Source organism: Sebastes umbrosus, chromosome 4 (assembly GCF_015220745.1).
Source record: "Sebastes umbrosus isolate fSebUmb1 chromosome 4, fSebUmb1.pri, whole genome shotgun sequence".
NCBI classification, from domain to species: Eukaryota; Metazoa; Chordata; class Actinopteri; order Perciformes; family Sebastidae; genus Sebastes; species Sebastes umbrosus.
In genome coordinates this window covers 677,856-697,033 of record NC_051272.1, presented here as the reverse complement: position 1 = coordinate 697,033, position 19,178 = coordinate 677,856, and the positions used below count along the sequence as shown (strand labels likewise).

The 19,178-nt window shown below is 39.9% G+C and overlaps 1 protein-coding gene and 1 pseudogene across 1 annotated transcript; both read right to left on the bottom strand.

Annotated features, from left to right (window-relative positions):
• Positions 1 to 922: 922 nt before the first annotated feature.
• On the bottom strand, positions 923 to 5,236 carry LOC119487419 (annotated as a pseudogene).
• Positions 5,237 to 8,026: 2,790 nt separating this feature from the next.
• Positions 8,027 to 16,791, bottom strand: LOC119487433 (zona pellucida sperm-binding protein 4-like). Its single transcript, XM_037768308.1, has 9 exons — positions 15,158 to 16,791; positions 13,690 to 13,822; positions 12,796 to 12,980; positions 11,423 to 11,520; positions 11,189 to 11,346; positions 10,928 to 11,120; positions 8,828 to 8,975; positions 8,677 to 8,755; positions 8,027 to 8,595 (listed from the first exon to the last, which is right to left on the bottom strand). Exons 1-9 carry the CDS (start codon positions 15,950 to 15,952, stop codon positions 8,510 to 8,512), a joined length of 1,875 nt encoding a protein of 624 aa, XP_037624236.1. The 5' UTR covers positions 15,953 to 16,791; the 3' UTR covers positions 8,027 to 8,509.
• Positions 16,792 to 19,178: the final 2,387 nt, after the last annotated feature.

Sequence of the window (19,178 nt, the reverse complement as noted above, 5' to 3'; positions counted from 1 at the left end):
ATTTTGTTTTGCTATATGCAATTTTAAAAATGCTAAATACAATTAAACGTGTCAAAAAATGTAACATAAAAAATAAGGATCTAACCCGGGCGCCTTCAGATCCTCTCAGCGGCTCCCTGTGGAGGTTAAAAATGGAAATGGAATAACTGTTTTGTCTTTACATTTTTATTTATCATTGTTGTAAGTCTATGGTACGACGGTAACGACGGAGTATTAGGGCCAAAAATTAGTATTAGGAAAAAAATACATCTGAGATTTAGAGAATAAAGTCATAATATTATAAAATAGTGTCATTTTACGTGTTATTTTCTTTTTTTCTGGTAAAGTTATGACTTTATTCTCATAAAATTACAACCTTTTCTCGTAATATTATGACTTTTTTACCGTAATATTACAACTTTATTCTCAAAAATAGCGACTTTTTTTCTCGTAAAGTATATGACATTATTCTTGTAATAGTACGACTTTTTTTCTTGTAAAGTTAGTACTTTATTATCGTAACATTATGACTTTTTTTCTCGATATTATGACGTTATTCTGTAAATCTCAGATGTTTTTTCCCTCAATGTGGCCCTAATCACAATGATCACATGTTTTACGGCTCCAGACAGATTATGTTTTTGTTTTTTTGTCTAAAATGTCTCTTTAGATAGTGGAGGTCGCTGACCCCTGACCCCTGACCCATGATCTAGTCCTTTTACAACAACCCTCACGAGCTAAAGCTTTTATGCTGAAAGTGATTTAGATTTAATTACTAAACTATAAGGCATGGTGAATAATGGGTGAATGTTTGCTGACCGCTATAGATGACACACGTTACTGTTAAGATGAATTTATTAAATCAGTTTGACATTTCTAAAGACTTAATGAAACTGAATAGCTGCTATTTATTATTTACAGTAACCATTATAGAAAAGATAATTGTATTTTGTTTTATTTTTAAGAGGAAACATGAGTTAAATATTACTACCAACGGATTCCTGTTTGTTAGAACGTCACTACAATATATATTATTCACAAAAATAATCAAGTATTACAGCAAATCAAAGCCAACATTTCTTAATACAAGTGTGACTACAATACTTTGGGGATCCATTCCATCACCTTCCTGCAGCTCCTTTTGACTCTTAAGTCTTTTTGCATACAATGTACAGTATGTCGTTTCATTTCAGCGCCCACTAATAACTGAACCACATCTTTTACAAATGGCCCAAATTCTTGAGCTCAGTACTGTCGCTGTTTACTGCCCCCGGCTCATGATCACCGGTCAACGGAGGCCACCACCCTCGGCTCAGCCTTCTGGTCCGCAGCCTTCGCAGTCTCTCTCTACAGACAGACATTAAGACGGGGTCAGATTTAAGTGCATTTTGCTGCTAAAGTCTGCAGATTATGAATTAATTTCTTACTTCTTCTACTGAGACACGACGGTGCACATTGATCCCTCTGCAGCCAGCACTACGGCCGTACTGCAGTGAATGTACACCTGAACAAGGAGAACAGTGTTTGGCAGAGCAATACTACAGATTATATTATCATCAGTGGATTTAAACCTGCAGTAGTCAGTAATGTTTTGGCATCACTTGGCAAAAACTCCATAATAACCTTGCATCATATTGTAATTGAAGTGTTCTGAGAGAAAACTAACTTCTGCTCCTCCTCATGGCTCTGTTTTCAGGCTTTAGAACATCTAACCCGTGACGGGAGACTTTGACCAATCACAGGTCAACTTCAGAGAGAGAGAGCGTTCCTATTGGCTGAGCTCCGGTCATGTGACCAGAACTTGGTGTGTCCTTCACCAGATTTCACAATGGCGACTACAAGATGATTCTGAGAACATGTGAGGAGAGAAATAGCATTAAACGTAACAGAATATTGATTCATATTTGATCAGCGCTGCCTAGTTTCACCGTTTGGTCGGAGTTCAATGAGAGACTGACAGCTGCTCAGAGACGGCAGCTGAACAGCAGACCTCAGAATCAGCTCTTACTGCTTGTTTCCCTCCGATCTGTGAAATCTGCAGATGCCGTTAAGAGCACCGGAGGACACCAGAGGACACAGAGGACACCAGAGGACACCGGAGGACACAGAGGAACTAGTGATGGTCGGTCGCGAACGAGCCGTTAAGTGAACGATAAGAGCCGGCCTCCCGTCCGAGAGACGTTTTTTTCTTTCTTTAATTAATTCAAGGCAGAATGACAGGACGATCTCTCTGGCGGCCCACGGGCACTCCATGCACTGACTGTGACTGAATGTTGTGTTATTGACGTCCTTGCGACCAAATAACACAACATTCAAGCAGTGAGGGCGGGGGGGGTGCGTGCGTCAAAACAGCGCTAAATTTTGGCTGAATTATAAAAGGCAGAAGTGGTAAAATGAAGAGCCGTTTGGGAGCCGAAGGAGCCGGCATGAATGATCTGGCTCACTAAAAAGAGACGGAGTTCCCATCACTAAGAGGAACATGATTTACTTCCAGGGTACCTGTTTCATGTTTTACTGTCCACGACTATAGCAACCGTTTTATAGAAAGAACTGTTTTTAATCATGTTGCTCCGATCTGCTTCCTGCAGCTTTAATCGTTACCTGTTGCTGCAGGGGTTCCATCGAACCGGAGTCCACAAAGGTAAACATTTTGAAGAGGAAACGCCTGAAGTGACCCGGGAACTCCAGACCGGAGGAGGAACCAACTGGAACCAGTGAGGACAGGTAGCGGTCGTCCCTGTATGGACACCTGGAGGAAAAGAAGATGACGTCAACCCAACCACACTGAAACTAAAGTCAGTGTCAGTCATTTCAGCCTGATGATACATTAACAGATATTATCAGCTTATGGGTCCCCGACCATTCAGCCAGAACTGAAGGAGCTTCTTGGATGAGAAGTGAAACGTCTTCAAGAACCTAAACCAAGTCCAGTTGCTCTGCTGATTTAACCCTTCACTCATGGTTACCCTGGAGGACCTGGATGACTGAGAACCTTCACAAACATGTTGGTAAACTGGTGTTTTAGTTACCCGTCGGTCAGGATGTCCCACTGGGGCAGAACTGTGAGGGTCGGGGCCTCGTGGTCGTCCAACCAGTGGCCGAGAGTCAGGACGAGGTTGGGATCCCGTCTTGCCATGGAGATGAACCTCCACGTACACGGGGTCCCTCAGCACTTTGCTCACAGGATAGTCAGCCTCCGTGTAGAAAGAGCTGTAGGCCACATCCACTGAGAGAGCACAGACCAGTTAGTGTGACCGCCAACGTCATGAAAATGATCACGGCAACGCTGCCACTGCAGACGCACACTTACCTTCATTACAACCCTTTGTGTTGCATAGTCCGTTAGCCAACCTCAGGTGAACTCTGATGGGTCCCATAGCAGCGATCATAGAAGAATCTACTAACGATAAAACTTCTACTACCACAGTTTCAACAGAAGTGCCGATGTACCTACACTGGAAGAGTAATCTGTAAAGAGAAAACGGGCATTATGTTGCTGAATCAGATCTTTTATTTTGACACTAAAACGTCTTTAAAAAACAAAGATCACCTACTCATAGTAGCTGTCCCTGGTAATGACTCCAAGAGGCCCGATTCCCACTTCATATGAGGAAGACATCCTGTTCTCATAGATTATAACACCGGGCTCCTCCTACAAAAAGGTTCATGGCATTGTGGGGTAAAAACACGCTTCTCTTTATTGGTTAAAAATGAGAGAAAATCCAGGTCTTTACCATAACAACGGAGCCACAGGTAGTAACAGGAAACTGGTAGATGGCAAATGCTGAGTTGGAGTCCACATGTGTGCAGCCGTCACCTTGTCCCATCAGGACGATGGACTCCAGGTCGATGTTGGGCAGGAGTGGCGTCTCTGGCCACGACCACGATGAACTGGCCATCCTTGGTGCACTGGACGGTCACTGGTGGAACAAAGACAAGGCATCGATAGGTTAAAGATGAAGAACACCTTGTTTGCATACTCCATTAACAAAATCCACTGCATGAGAAACTCACCTGCCTTTCCAAAGTAGCACTGTTGGCCATCGAAGCAGCACCTTATGGCTTCACATCCAGCAGCAGAGATATCAGGACCTCCACACGGGATTCTCACGTTTCTGCCACGTCACACCTCTGGGCGTTAGGCTGCGCCGGCACACCTTTTTTGGGAAAGGTCGGCGTCTGTGGCACTGAAGGAATCTGAGGAACCTTCGGTGGCTGCGGTGGTTGAGGGACCTTAGGGACCTGAGGGACCCAAGGGACCTGAGGAACCTGCGGTGGCTGCGGTGGTTGAGGGACCTTAGGGACCCTGAGGATATAAGGGATACATGGGTGGGTGCAGGTGGAGGTGGTTGCCCATGAGGATATTCACGATACACGGGCGCCGGAGGAAGTCGAGGATATTCAGGCGAAGAACGTGGAAGACCCTGCGGAGCGCCCTCCGTCCCAACTAGCAGTGCTAGTGCCACTAAAGCGGTGACACTCCAGTGCGTTGCCATCGTTCAACACCAGTCTGACCTGGACCGTCCCCAAATGTGCCACAGATGTGTGCTGCCACATTTATATGTGACCGGCTTGATGTTTTAAAACCCACCTCTGAGGCAAAAATACCCTCCAATCACAGCTTCCTGTCTTTTCAAAAAAGCGTCAGGGGCGTGTTATGTAACGTTTTTTATATTATTCAGGTGGATGATTTGATGAACCTTTTAGGGCGGGACGAGACGGTTGAACACGTGTGATCAGATCAGGACACGGAGGTGGTGGACAGTTTGACATTAAAGTATTTATTGACAGTGAAGGTCACAAGAGCTTTTTTCAAAGGTCTCTGTGACTCACGCTTTATCTGTCCCCAAATGTTGATTTAGCTGGAGAACATGTTGATCTTTTCTCTGGAACTGTCACAGAGTTTGGTCCTAATATGAGTTTCAGCTCAAAGTAGGTCTGTCTTTATGTTGCTGCTGAACTTTTAACAATATTCACTCACATTATTTAAACTTAACCATGTTTCCTAAACAGAAAGCTTTAAATCCACCACGAGACAAATATGTTGTGACGGTTCATACCAGCCAGAATACATCTAGAAGAAGAAGAAGAAACCTGTATTTGTCATAGTACATACATGAAGTTTGACCTCTGCATTTAACCCATCCTGAGTATTTTAGGAGCGGTGGGCTGCTGCAAGCGCCCGGGGAGCATCTTGGGGTTTAGTGGCTCGCTCAAGGACACTTCAACACGCAATCTGTAGGAGCCGGGGATCGAACCGCCACATGTAAAAATAACCAAAAATGATCAAACCAACAAGTCGACAGCCAGAAAGAAGTAATATTTACATACAATGAAAAGCATAAGTGAAAGAAACTGTCAAACACTTGATGCCTTAGTTTACATATTCGTGAGTAGAAGTACAAACTTAAACTCAAATCAATTAATTCATAATTAACCAGCTTCCTTATTGAGCTAAACATATACTCTAATTAATTTTCCTAAACTTTGTCTAACTATAATTATTACCTTTTATTAATACCTTTTATTATTATTACCTTTTTTACCTCCGACATTTTTCAGACATTTTTCAGATCCTTTTTTTCAGACTTTTTTTTTCCAGACTTTTTTTTTCAGACATTTTTCAGATCATTTTTTTCAGACTTTTTTTTTTCCAGACTTTTTTTTCAGACATTTTTCAGATCATTTTTTTCAGACTTTTTTTGTCAGACATTTTTCAGATATTTTTTTTCAGACTTTTTTTCAGACATTTTTCAGATATTTTTTTCAGACTCTTTTTTTCAGATATTTTTCAGATATTTTTTTCAGACTTTTTTTCAGACATTTTTCAGATATTTTTTTTCAGACTTTTTTTGTCCAACATTTTTCAGATATTTTTTTTCAGATATTTTTTTTCAGACTTTTTTCAGATATTTTTTTTCAGACTTTTTTCAGATCCTTTTTTTCAGATATTTTTTATCAGACTTTTTTTTCAGACTTTTTTTAGATCTTTTTTTTCAGACTCTTTTTTTCAGACATTTTTCAGATATTTTTTTCAGACTTTTTTTTCAGACATTTTTCAGATCTTTTTTTTCAGACTCTTTTTTTCAGACATTTTTCAGATATTTTTTTCAGACATTTTTCAGATCTTTTTTTTCAGACTTTTTTTCAGACATTTTTCAGATATTTTTTTTCTGACATTTTTTTCAGACATTTTTCAGATATTTTTTTCAGACATTTTTCAGATCTTTTTTTTCAGACTTTTTTTCAGACATTTTTCAGATATTTTTTTTCTGACATTTTTTTCAGACTTTTTTCAGATATTTTTTTTCAGACATTTTTCAGATATTTTTTTTCAGACTTTTTTTTCAGGCATTTTTGAGATATTTTTATTGGACATTTTTTTCAGATATTTTTTTGTAGACTTTTTTTGTCCGAGAACAGCTCTGTGTTTACGTTTTCTTGGGAGCAAGCCACACGTTGCTACTGCGGTATGAACCGAAAATAATCATAATAATACAAATAAAAATAATAATAATAATAAGAAGAAGAATAATAAGAACAAGAACAAGAACAAGAAGAAGAAGAAGAAAAATAATAATAATAATAATAATAATAATAATAATAATAATAATAATAATAATGATAATAATAATAATAATAATAATAATAATAATAATAATAATAATAATAGTAATAATAATAATAATACAATAAACGGATCAAAAATGATGCCAAAATAACGACATTATGATGTCGTCTTGTGAAAAGACCGAAATCATTCTTTGTCAAGTCTGTCCGCAACACAACAAGGAAACAACTTTTAAAATGCTTGTTTTCTGAATGGAGTTCTGATGGATCAGTACCAGGCTATGCTAACATCATTAACACTCCATCTAGGAATAAACACGGCAGCAACAACGTCAGTGATGACAGCGGGAGAATCTCAACGCTGATAAACTTTATGTATATTGTTACACATCACTTATATGATGAATGCTTTTGATACACATGCTTTAATAAAAAACTGAAATACTTTTATCCTTGCAGACTGTATGTCATGCTAATACCTTTTCACCTTGTATAAAATGTATAATATACTGATTAGTAAATGTTATCATTTAATATTACTGAATGTCATTTGCTTCATTATAAGTTTCAATCAAACATTAAGATATAAGTGTTAAAAACATTATAGACATGACCTCTGACTATTGGTGGAACAATTCAACCACAAACTCACAGACTGACCAGATACGGTCCAGACAGATACTCGGTTTTGACGGAGTCTTGTTTTCAAACTTGTCTGTAATAGTTAAGACACGAGAATCTGAACTCATTAAACATAAAAAAACAACACATTGACTGACAGAAAGATGTTTTTTGACCCTGAATGTACTCACTACTCGTCATATGGATCTCTCTCCATCACGGAGTCAGTAAAATGTATTTCTCTTCAAAAATGTGAGGTCACATGACCAGTTTGGTCGATTGGTTGCCTAGAAACAAGAGGTGGCTCAACTCACCCCGCTCTCCCCTATCGGTGCAGTTACCTCACAGATGAACATAAATAATATATAGTAAGATAAAAAAAAACTATGATGCATTTTGTAGATTAAATTTCCCACAATCTTACACGTTTATTGATAATTGAACACACAAAGGAGTCGTTCTTTATAATGAGTAGTTTTACAATTTCAACTGCATTTTGCTGCTAAAATGTAAATGCAGGACTTTTACTTGAAGGTTAAATGTATTTTCACATAGCAGTAATACTGTTTTCCTTTAAATTAAGTGGTCTTCCAAGATCATTTTTATCTATTCAAAATGTTTTGATTTTGCTATTATGATCCAGCTGGTTAACACTTGTACATACACCCTGGTGAAACTGCATGAACTTTGAGTGGAAATATTACATTTTAGGGACTTAGTTCTCATGCTGTGTCAGGACAGTTAGGTCCAACAGAGCACTTACGACTCATTTACAATCAACATTTTGTCAAAATATGAATTATGAATTGTTTTATGTACATCTTTTATTATGTTGGAAACATCATTATAAACAAAGTTCAGTATTAAAACCAACAGTCCATGTTTATTAGAGTGTCACTGATTCCAGATAAGAAATAATATACCAGTAATAAGATCCTCCAGTCCAGTATTATACGATACATGCCGTCTTTGTGAAGCTTCAAATGCATTTCAAATTAATTTTTTTTGTGTCAGACAGTAGTTGATTTAACTACATGGTTATTTTGATGCTGTATTATTGTGCTGAATTGAATTATAGTGAGAAATGTTTCTAATATTATTCTGCTCGCCTCCTTTATGTAACAGTAGAAACATTTAAATGTATGAAAATACAACTTCACCACTAAATACAACCGATACCAGTTAAATCTTCACCTCACTGACAGTGTAAGAAAGACTAAACTTAATAAGCTTTAAATATGATTTATTAAGGGTATATTGTATTGTACGAGATTATTAAGGTGTACATAATAAACCTTTAAAGCTAATATGTTCTCTGGAGCTCGGTACTGTCGCTGTTTTACTGCTCAGGGCTCATGATCACCGGTCCAACGGAGGCCACAACCCTCGGCTCAGCCTTCTGGTCTGCAGCCTTCGCGTCTCTCTCTACAGACAGACATTACAAACGGGGTCAGATTTAATTGCATATTGCTCCTAAATTCTGCAGATTATGAATTAATTTCTTACTTCTTCTTCTGAGACACGACGGTTCACAGGATTGTCCCGCTGCAGCCGAGCACACGGCCGTACTGCAGTGAATGTACACCTGAACAAGGAGAACAGGTGTTGGCAGAGCAATACTACAGATTATATTATCATCAGTGGATTTAATCAGTACCTGTTGACTCTGGTGTCCCATCGAACTGGGGTCCACAAAGGTAAACATTTTGAAGAGGAAACGCCTGCAGTGACCCGGGAAGTCCAGACCAGAGGAGGAACCGATCGTAACCAGTGAGGACAGGTAGCGGTCGTCCCTGTATGGACACCTGGATGACAAGAAGATGATGTCAAGGCAACGACACTGACATTAAATTGAACTAGAACGGCACCCGGAGAGCGCAGACCTCCGCCAACGCGTCACTTTAAAACCAGATCCCAGCTGGCGGTACCGTGAGGTGGTCGGCTTGTTATTAACACGGTGTGTTTCCGTGTAACTTATCGATGGATGCCTCTCTCATTCAGCAGGCTTGTTATGTCTGTAGAACGTTACACTACGTTGTCTCTCATCCCGTCAGCTACCGCTTTGTTCTCTCTCATCGCGGACGGCCAGCAGCTCCACACAACCACCCACGTATCTCTCTGCTCTCAGAAGGAAACGGGGTCACGCGTCATCAGTTACACACAAACAAACAAACCAACCAACCAACAAACAAACAAACAATCCAACCAACCAACCAACCAACCAACAAACCAACAAACAAACTAACCAACCAACAAACCAACCAACCAACCAACCAACCAACAAACAAACTAACCAACCAACCAACCAACAAACAAACAAACAATCCAACAAACAAACCAACCAACAAACAAACAAACAAACAATCCAACCAACCAACCAACAAACCAACAAACAAACTAACAAACAAACCAACCAACCAACAATCCAACCAACCAACCAACCAACAAACCAACAAACAAACCAACAAACAAACTAACCAACCAACAAACCAACCAACAACCAACCAACCAACCAACCAACCAACCAACCAACCAACAAACTAACCAACCAACCAACAAACAAACAAACAATCCAACCAACCAACCAACCAACCAACCAACCAACCAACCAACCAACAAACCAACAAACAAACCAACAAACAAACTAACCAACCAACCAACAAACAAACAATCCAACAAACAAACCAACCAACCAACAAACAAACCATCCAACCAACCAACCAACCAACCAACAAACAAACCAACCAACAAACCAACAAACCAACAAACAAACCAACCAACCAACCAACCAACCAACCAACAAACAAACAAACAATCCAACCAACCAACCAACCAACCAATAAACCAACCAACAAACCAACCAACCAACCAACCAACCAACCAACCAACCAACCAACAACAAACAATCCAACCAACCAACCAACCAACCAACCAACCAACCAACCAACCAACAAACCAACCAACCAACCAACCAACCAACCAACCAACCAACCAACCAACCAACCAACCAACCAACCAACCAACAAACAAACCAACAAACAAACTAACCAACCAACCAACCAACCAACCAACAAACCAACCAACCAACCAACCAACAAACAAACTAACCAACCAAACAAACCAACCAACCAACCAATCAGACTGATCCATTCACAACTTTCCAAAATGATCAAGACAATCAGTAATATCCCCCACCTGGATATCATTTGGAAAGGGAAGTTTGACAGGTGAACACTATTTATTTATTTAAGTTTTTAAGCGCTGATGAAATATTGAGCGGAATTTGATTTGAGATTTGAGTTAGCTGATATCTTTTACATTTGTAAGGTGCTTATGGAATAGTTATGGCTCACAAGCACAAATAACACTGCTGTTTTAAATGTTTATGATAAAGTGGATATAAGTATGAAGAGAAGTTAAATGTGTGAGAGGCATCATTATACGTATAATGATATTTAATGTCTACAGTCTGGCTTCAATTCACCACCTCACCATCTGTGTCGCCGGTTCCCCCTACCTCGGTGCCTCCATAATGTGCGTATGCATGGGTCAAAGTTTCCGTACCGGTGCGCACATTCGCTCATCAACCTTGTTTTTATAGATCTCAACTGTTGCGTGGGAAGTGGCGTACGCACATTTCAGGCCCCGTTTTGTGCGTACGCAACGGTTATAAATGAGACCCCAGAACTGTAAACTTTGACACAGATAATTGAAGTTGTCATAAACAGGACATGTTGTAAATCTGTGTTTTAGTTACCCGTCGGTCAGGATGTCCCACTGGGGCAGACTGTGAGGGTTGGGGCTCGTGGTTGTCCAACAGCGACCGAGAGTCAGGACGAGGTTGGGATCCGTCTTGCCAGAAAGTTGAACCTCCACGTAGACGGGGTCCCTCAGCACTTTGCTCACAGGATAGTCAGCCTCCGTATAGAAAGAGCTGTAGGCCGCATCCACTGAGAGAGCACAGACCAGTTAGTGTGACCGCCAACGTCATGAAATGATCACGGCAACGCACACTTACCTTCATTACAACCCTTTGTGTTGCATTGTCCGTTAGCCAACCTCAGGTGAACTCTGATGGGTCCCAGAGCAGCGATCGGAGGAGAATCTGATAACGATAATACTTCTACTACCACAGTTTCAACAGAAGTGCCGAAGTACCGACACTGGAAGAGTAACCTGTAAAGAGAAAACTGGTCAGATCTTTTATGTTGACACTACAAACATCTTTAAAAAAAATAAAAAGATCACCTACTGATACTGGCTGTCCCTGGTGATGATTCCAAGAGGCCCAACTCCCACTTCATATGAGCAGGTCATCCTGTTCTCATAGATTATAACACCAGGCTCCTCCTACAAAAGGTTAAAAAACAAATTTAAAAGAATATGGCAGGTGGGAATTCAAAGAAATAATATCTACATTTTAAACTCGGAAAAAAAAGTTTGGAAATTTGTGTTTGATCAATTATTTCTCTGTTGTTACAATGCTAGGTCCCATATTGTAAAAAGTGAGATTTTCATGTCTTTATATTATAAAGCAGGTTTAAGTTCTATATAAATATTGTTAAACTATGAAAACACTCAATATACAGAGAAACACACACAGCCCGTATTCAGAAATGGTGCGTTTTAAACAAGCCGTCAGGATTTCTGTCCATTTGTGATGTCACAAATATACAATATATATAGACCCTCACATGGTTTTAAACGTAAACATTCTAAATGTGTCCCAGTTTATTTCCTGTTGCAGTGGATGTGAATGACATCAGCTGACAGGAAGTAAACATGGACCCAAACTGTTGCCTAGCAACGCAATTCCGTTCAAATGCATTAAAATGGAGCGTTTCAGACAGAGAGTGAATACAGGTATATTCAGACAGACAGTGTGTTCATACTTGTATTTTGTGTTTCTACTAGAACATGTTTACATGCTGTAATGTTAAAAAAAACCTTTATTTTCCTCATACTGTCTGTCTGAATATACCTGTATTCACCCTCTGTCTGAAACGCTCTGTTTTAGTGCATTTCAACGGAATTGCGTTGCTAGGCAACAGCTTGGGTCCATGTTTACTTCCTGTCAGCTGATGTTATTTACATACACTGCAACAGGAAATAAACTGGGATACATTTAGAATGTTTACGTTTAAAACTGTGAAATGTTCTAAATATTATATATTTGTGACATCACAAATGGACAGAAACGGCTTGTTTCAAACGCACAATTTTCTGCATACGGGCTGTTTGTGTATTTCTCCGTATATATTGAGCGTTTTGATAGTTTAACAGTATTTATAAAGCACTTAAATCTGCTTTATAATATAAAAGACATGAAAATTGCACTTTTTCCAATATGGGACCTTTAAAAGAAGACATATATCTTGCTTGGCGAAGAGATGATACAACACCACCACAGGATGGATGGCTGAAAATTGTGAATGAAATCTACAATATAAAACAGTTAACTCGTAGGATAATAGAGCTCAAGAGGAGCGATGATGAGAGAAATGGACGACGTTAACATGTCAACTAGATAAGAGAATCAACCACTGAATATTTCACAGGAATAATTATATTCTGTGAAGAAAGGGCGAATAATATTAAATATATTAAATAAAATCAAGGTCTTACCATAACAACGGAGCCACAGGCAGTGACAGGGAAGTTGTAGATGGCAAAGTCTGAGTTAGAGTCAACATGTGTGCAGCCGTCACCTTGTCCCATCAGGACGATGGACTCCAGGTCGATGTTGGGCAGAGTGGCGTCTCTGGCCACGACCACGATGAACTGGCCATCCTTGGTGCACTGGACGGTCACTGGTGGCACAAAGACAAGGCATCGATAAAGATAGGCTGAACGGTTTGATAATACAGACAAAAGAAAATGTCACAAGACTTTGAGTCCACAGCCATTCAGAGGACCATTCGGAGGTTTTACTTTAGGGTACAGCTAAGCTAAATGCTAACAATAGCATTCTAAGATGCTCATAATGACAATTTTAACACGCTGATGTTCACCATCTTAGTTTACCGCGTTACTATTTGGTAATTAGAACCAATTTAAGTGCAGCTAAAGCTTACGGGAATGACAGTTTTACAGGAATTTGACAGAATTAAATCTTGACCTGATGATGAGGGAAAAGTCACCAAAGTCTTTAGGTTTCATCCTCTGGGGGGGAACATCATGGTATTGATCACAGTGGAATTTTATTCAGCATTATCAGAGTAAATAATATCAAAGAATAATTCTAACATATTCTTTCCACTGTGCTGAAGGATGCTAAATCAGGTGACATCTTGGCCTCATTAGTAAAGTCACTGTAATATCATAAGCACATTAAAGGATCATCAGTAAGTGGGATGAAGTTGAATGTAGGACAAATTAACTTTTTACCATAGTGTTATTCTATCCGGATCATTTTACAAAGTTAAGTAAAGTCATCCATTATGAACCAATGCAGTATTCACTCAATACAACCAGAAAGCAGCTCTTTGAAGATCAATATGAGCCTCGTCAATAACCCACCTGCTTTTCCAAAGTAGCACCGTTGGCCATCGAAGCAGCAGCTGATCGCTTCACATGCAGCAGCGGAGATATCAGAACCTCCACATGGGATCTTCTGCCTCTCTATCACCTCACAACTCCGGAAAGAAGACTGCTTTGACACACTGGGCTGGTAATCTAAATGTGCCTGTGGCGATGTAGGTTGCTTTGGTTGATTTGGTTGCTGTGGTTGATTCGGTTGATTCGGTTGATATGGTTGATGTGGTTGATGTGGTTGATGTGGTTGTTGTGGTTGATTCGGTTGATGTGGTTGATGTGGTTGTTGTGGTTGATTCGGTTGATGTGGTTGCTTAGGTTGTTTCGGTTGATTCGGTTGATATGGTTGATGTGGTTGATGTGGTTGATGTGGTTGATGTGGTTGTTGTGGTTGATTCGGTTGATGTGGTTGATGTGGTTGTTGTGGTTGATTCGGTTGATGTGGTTGCTTAGGTTGTTTCGGTTCATTCGGTTGATTTGGTTGATATGGTTGATTCAGTTGATATGGTTGATATGGTTGATGTGGTTGATGTGGTTGATGTGGTTGTTGTGGTTGATTCGGTTGATGTGGTTGATGTGGTTGTTGTGGTTCATTCGGTTGATGTGGTTGCTTAGGTTGTTTCGGTTGATTCGGTTGATTTGGTTGATATGGTTGATTCGGTTGATATGGTTGATATGGTTGATGTGGTTGATGTGGTTGATGTGGTTGATGTGGTTGTTGTGGTTGATTCGGTTGATGTGGTTGATGTGGTTGTTGTGGTTCATTCGGTTGATGTGGTTGCTTAGGTTGTTTCGGTTGATTCAGTTGATTCGGTTGATATGGTTGATGTGGTTGATGTGGTTGATGTGGTTGTTGTGGTTGATTCAGTTGATGTGGTTGATGTGGTTGATGTGGTTGTTGTGGTTGATTCGGTTGATGTGGTTGATGTGGTTGTTGTGGTTCATTCGGTTGATGTGGTTGCTTAGGTTGTTTCGGTTGATTCGGTTGATTCGGTTGATATGGTTGATTCGGTTGATATGGTTGATATGGTTGATGTGGTTGATGTGGTTGTTGCGGTTCATTCGGTTGATGTGGTTGCTCTGGTAGATATAGTTCGTAATGATGATGTGTTTGCTTTGGTATAGTGTGCTGTGTTTCTTGGGGCGACTGAAAGTTGAAAAACCCTTGTGGAGATAGATACTTTGGTGCTGAAGGATATTGAGGAAGACCTTGTTGCGGAGGAGGTTGGACATGATGGTACTGAGGAAGACCTTGTTGCGGAGGAGGTTGGACCTGATGGTACTGAGGAAGACCTTGTTGCGGAGGAGGTTGGACATGATGGTACTGAGGAAGACCTTGTTGCGGAGGAGGTTGGACCTGATGGTACTGAGGAAGCCTCTGCTGAGGAGGAGGTTGGACTTGAGGGTATTGAGGACGTGGAAGGACCTGAGGTGCTTGAGGACGTGGAAGGACCTGAGGCGCTTGAGGACGTGAAAGGACCTGTGGTGATTGAGGATATGGAAGAGCATGTGGCACTTGAGGATGTGGAAGGACCTGAGGCACTTGAGGACGTGGAAGGACCTGTGGCGCTTGAGGATATGGAAGAGCCTGTGGCACTTGAGGACGTGGAAGGACCTGTGGCGCTTGAGGATGTGGAAGAGCCTGTGGCACTTGAGGACGTGGAAGGACCTGTGGCGCTTGAGGACGTGGAAGAGCCTGTGGCACTTGAGGACGTGGAAGGACCTGTGGCGCTTGAGGACGTGGAAGGACCTGTGGCGCTTGAGGACGTGGAAGGACCTGAGGTGCTTCAGGATATGGAAGAGCCTGTGGCCATTGAGGACGTGGAAGGACCTGAGGTGCTTCAGGATATGGAAGAGCCTGTGGCACTTGAGGACGTGGAAGAGCCTGTGGCACTTGAGGACGTGGAAGAACCTTTGGCGCTTGAGGACGTGGAAGGACCTGTGGTGCTTCAGGATATGGAAGAGCCTGTGGCACTTGAGGACGTGGAAGGACCTGAGGTGCTTCAGGATATGGAAGAGCCTGTGGCCATTGAGGACGTGGAAGGACCTGTGGCGCTTCAGGATATGGAAGAGCCTGTGGCACTTGAGGACGTGGAAGGACCTGTGGTGCCTGACGAGGTGGAGCGCCCTTTGACATTGATGGTGCTGCAGGCTTCTGCCATGAGTCCTGAGCTTCTACTTCTGTCCCAACTAAGCACCATAGCAGTGCTAGTGCCACTAAAGCGGAGACACTCCGGTGCTTTGCCATGGTTTCAGCAGTTTGACCTGGACGTCCCCAAGACTACAACTTATGTGTGCTGCCACATTTATACGACTAGGCTTGATGTTTTAAAAACTCCCCCTCTGAGGCCAGATGACCACCAATGACAGCTTCCTATCTTTTCAACAGCCACTTAAAAGCTTCAGGGGCGTGTTATGTTATTTTTTTTATTTTACTCAGGTTGATGATTTGATAAACCTTTTTGGCAACTTCACAAGATGAGTTGTATTTGTGGGACAAGGCGATTCAATATGTGTGTCCTGTCAGATCAGGACACTGAGGTTGTGTGACAGTTTGACATTAAAGTATTTATTGACAGTGTAGGTCACAGAAACCTTTTCAATGGTCTCTGTGACCTCAAGCTTTATCTGTCACCAAATGTTGATTTTGCCAGTTCACAATGCACAGGACAGTTTGTCTAACACCTATAACTAAACATTCAAAAGTTTAGATCACACTGAGAACGAGGAAAAAGACCCACAAGACAGGGGACATGTAGATCCCTTACTCAGAATCTGGAACCAAGTTTTTCCTTACTAACAAACAAGCTTACTTGCTGTAATAGACAGGGACATTTGCAGTGAAAATGGCTTTGCTTGGAGTGTGTTACTGAAAATCAGAGCATTACTGAGCATTCCTTCAGCGCGCTAGACGAAGTCTTCACAATCAACAATTTTAATGTTCAAATTTGAACCGTTTTCAAACTTCATCATATCATAAATATGGATTTCTTTCATCTAATTGCCCCAAAACAACATGTATGGTTTCCTACTATGGTCTCCGCAATAACAATTAATGACCACTCCTCTCGTTGAATTATGGGTGTTTTATTCTAATTTATAGAATCTGTGGTTTTCCCGGGTCAATTTTGAGAATCGCAGGTGTCATTATGTGCTGCCATTAAAAAAAATATATAAAACAGTATTCTAACTAAACTTATACATCTACCCGTCTGTGATAATCCATCAACATTATGTTCCTCTGATAACTACAATTAAAAATAATTCATAATTTCTGCTTTTTTAAAAAGGTTTATTAACCTTAAATTCCCCAAAAAAGTGTAAAACTTGTGGTAATGAGTTGGAATGAAGTCGGACTAAAAGGTGTAACACAGAATTGGGTGATAATCTATACTTTATGCTTTATAAACAGTCAAAGGAAGATAAAGTTGCAGGTTGACAGGAAGACAACAGAAGGGGTGAATAAAATATAGATATGGAAAGTTCAAATGTTTAAATAAATACTCAGTAATCATGATCAGAGTTGCTTGTTTCTTTAGAACTTTTCCTGAATCTGTAGTTTCATTAAGTCTCTTTTGGGAAAAACACATAAACACATAAACACTGCTCATGAAACAAACAATTTACTGGAAATGCTTACTAAAAAGTCTATGTCATACTTGTGTCTGACCAGGTTGTGGAGCCATTTCCTTTGTCTCCGGACCGGCAGCAGCAACATGGGAAACGAAGGGAAATCCCTATAACTCACAAAAGCAAACAACAAAACAAAAGTAGAACATTTCAGGAATTAAATAATAAAATACTTTAAAAATGTTCTTGCAAAGTGTTGCGTTTCTGTTTTTCTTTACAGACATGCCCACTTTATGATAATCACATGCAGTTTGGGGCAAGTCATAGTCAAGTCAGCACACTGACACACTGACAGCTGTTGTTGCCTGTTGGGCTGCAGTTTGCCATGTTATGATTGGAGCATATTGTTTTATGCTAAATGCAGTACCTGTGAGGGTTTCTGGATCAATATCTGTCATTGTTTTGTATTGTTAATTGATTTCTAATAATAAATATATACATACATTTAATCTCAAGAAGAAAACATGGCTCTCTTGTACTACTACTACTTCTGTAATTCTCTCTCTTTTTTTAATTTGTTTTATATATATATATATATATATATATACTGTATATCTTTTTTTTTTCTCTACTTGTATCTGTCACAATTGTGAGTACTGTTATTTTTAATGTCACTGTTATTATTATCATTTATGCTAAGTTTATTTATGCAATCATCTTACGCCCATTACTGACATTATGGAGGGGTGTGGGGGTGATTAACGTGTATTGCTGTCTGTATTGATTGTGTTCTATCTTTTGTGGGGAATAAAGGAAAAACTCTAAATATATTGTTACATTTAAAAAAAACAAAAACATAAAAACGGGTGAAAAAGGACATTTTACATCAAATAACACAGTGGTTAAATTTGACTGTAAAAAAAAAATATATATATATATGCATACATAAAAAAAAAAAAAGACAACAATAGGAATAGCAGATAGTATCTCATAGCGTAAAGTATATTGTCCTCAGACTCTCATGAATGGTAAACGGTGATCATAGAAATATATTTTATGTTTTACGTGGCACTAGGCATATTCTGCTTCCACCCTGAAGGGTATTGGCCTTTCAACAGAGTGTGTTTGAGCTCTGATGGTATATAGTCCAGGACAGGGTTCCAGATCTTAATAAATGAGCCCTCATTACCCCTAAGGACTGCACTCATCCTTTCATGTGGCAGTACGTTGAAGATCTCCCTGTACCAGAATGTTACTGTGGGTGGGATGTCTTTCACCCATTTTAGCAGGATGCATTTACGAGCAAGGAGCAGAAGTTTGTCCAGCAATTTGTAATGATTGCTCAAGAGAGAAACTACTTTAGAGGGCAAACCCAGTAAAAATAACCCTGGATCCTTTCTTATTGTAGTCTTAAAGATCCCGCTCAGTTCTCGGGCTATGTGATTCCAGTATCTAGCAATCCGATTGCACCCCCAAAAGTAATGGAAATGGGACCCACGGTCTGTGTTACACTTACCGCAAATGGGAGAGATGGTTCGAGATATTTTGTGTAGGGTAACAGGGGCTATATGGAGTCTAGGGTGTTTCTAATTTTGGTGTCATTGCTGCCTTAAGTCTTATAACTATTAGTGTTATATTGGTTATTTCCTTTATTGTCGGGAGTGGGAGGGAAAAAATGGATGAAAAATAGAAGACTTCTTATTTGCTCTGTAATTTATATGCCTAGAAATGTTCTTCCAATTAAAAAAAAAAGTATATATTTTTAAACAATATATATATATATATTCACACAAACACATATATACATACTTTTGCATAAAGCAGCATATTTGCCCTCTTCCATGTTGATAAGAGTATTAAATACTTGATAAATCTCCCTTTAAGGTACATTTAGAACAGATAAA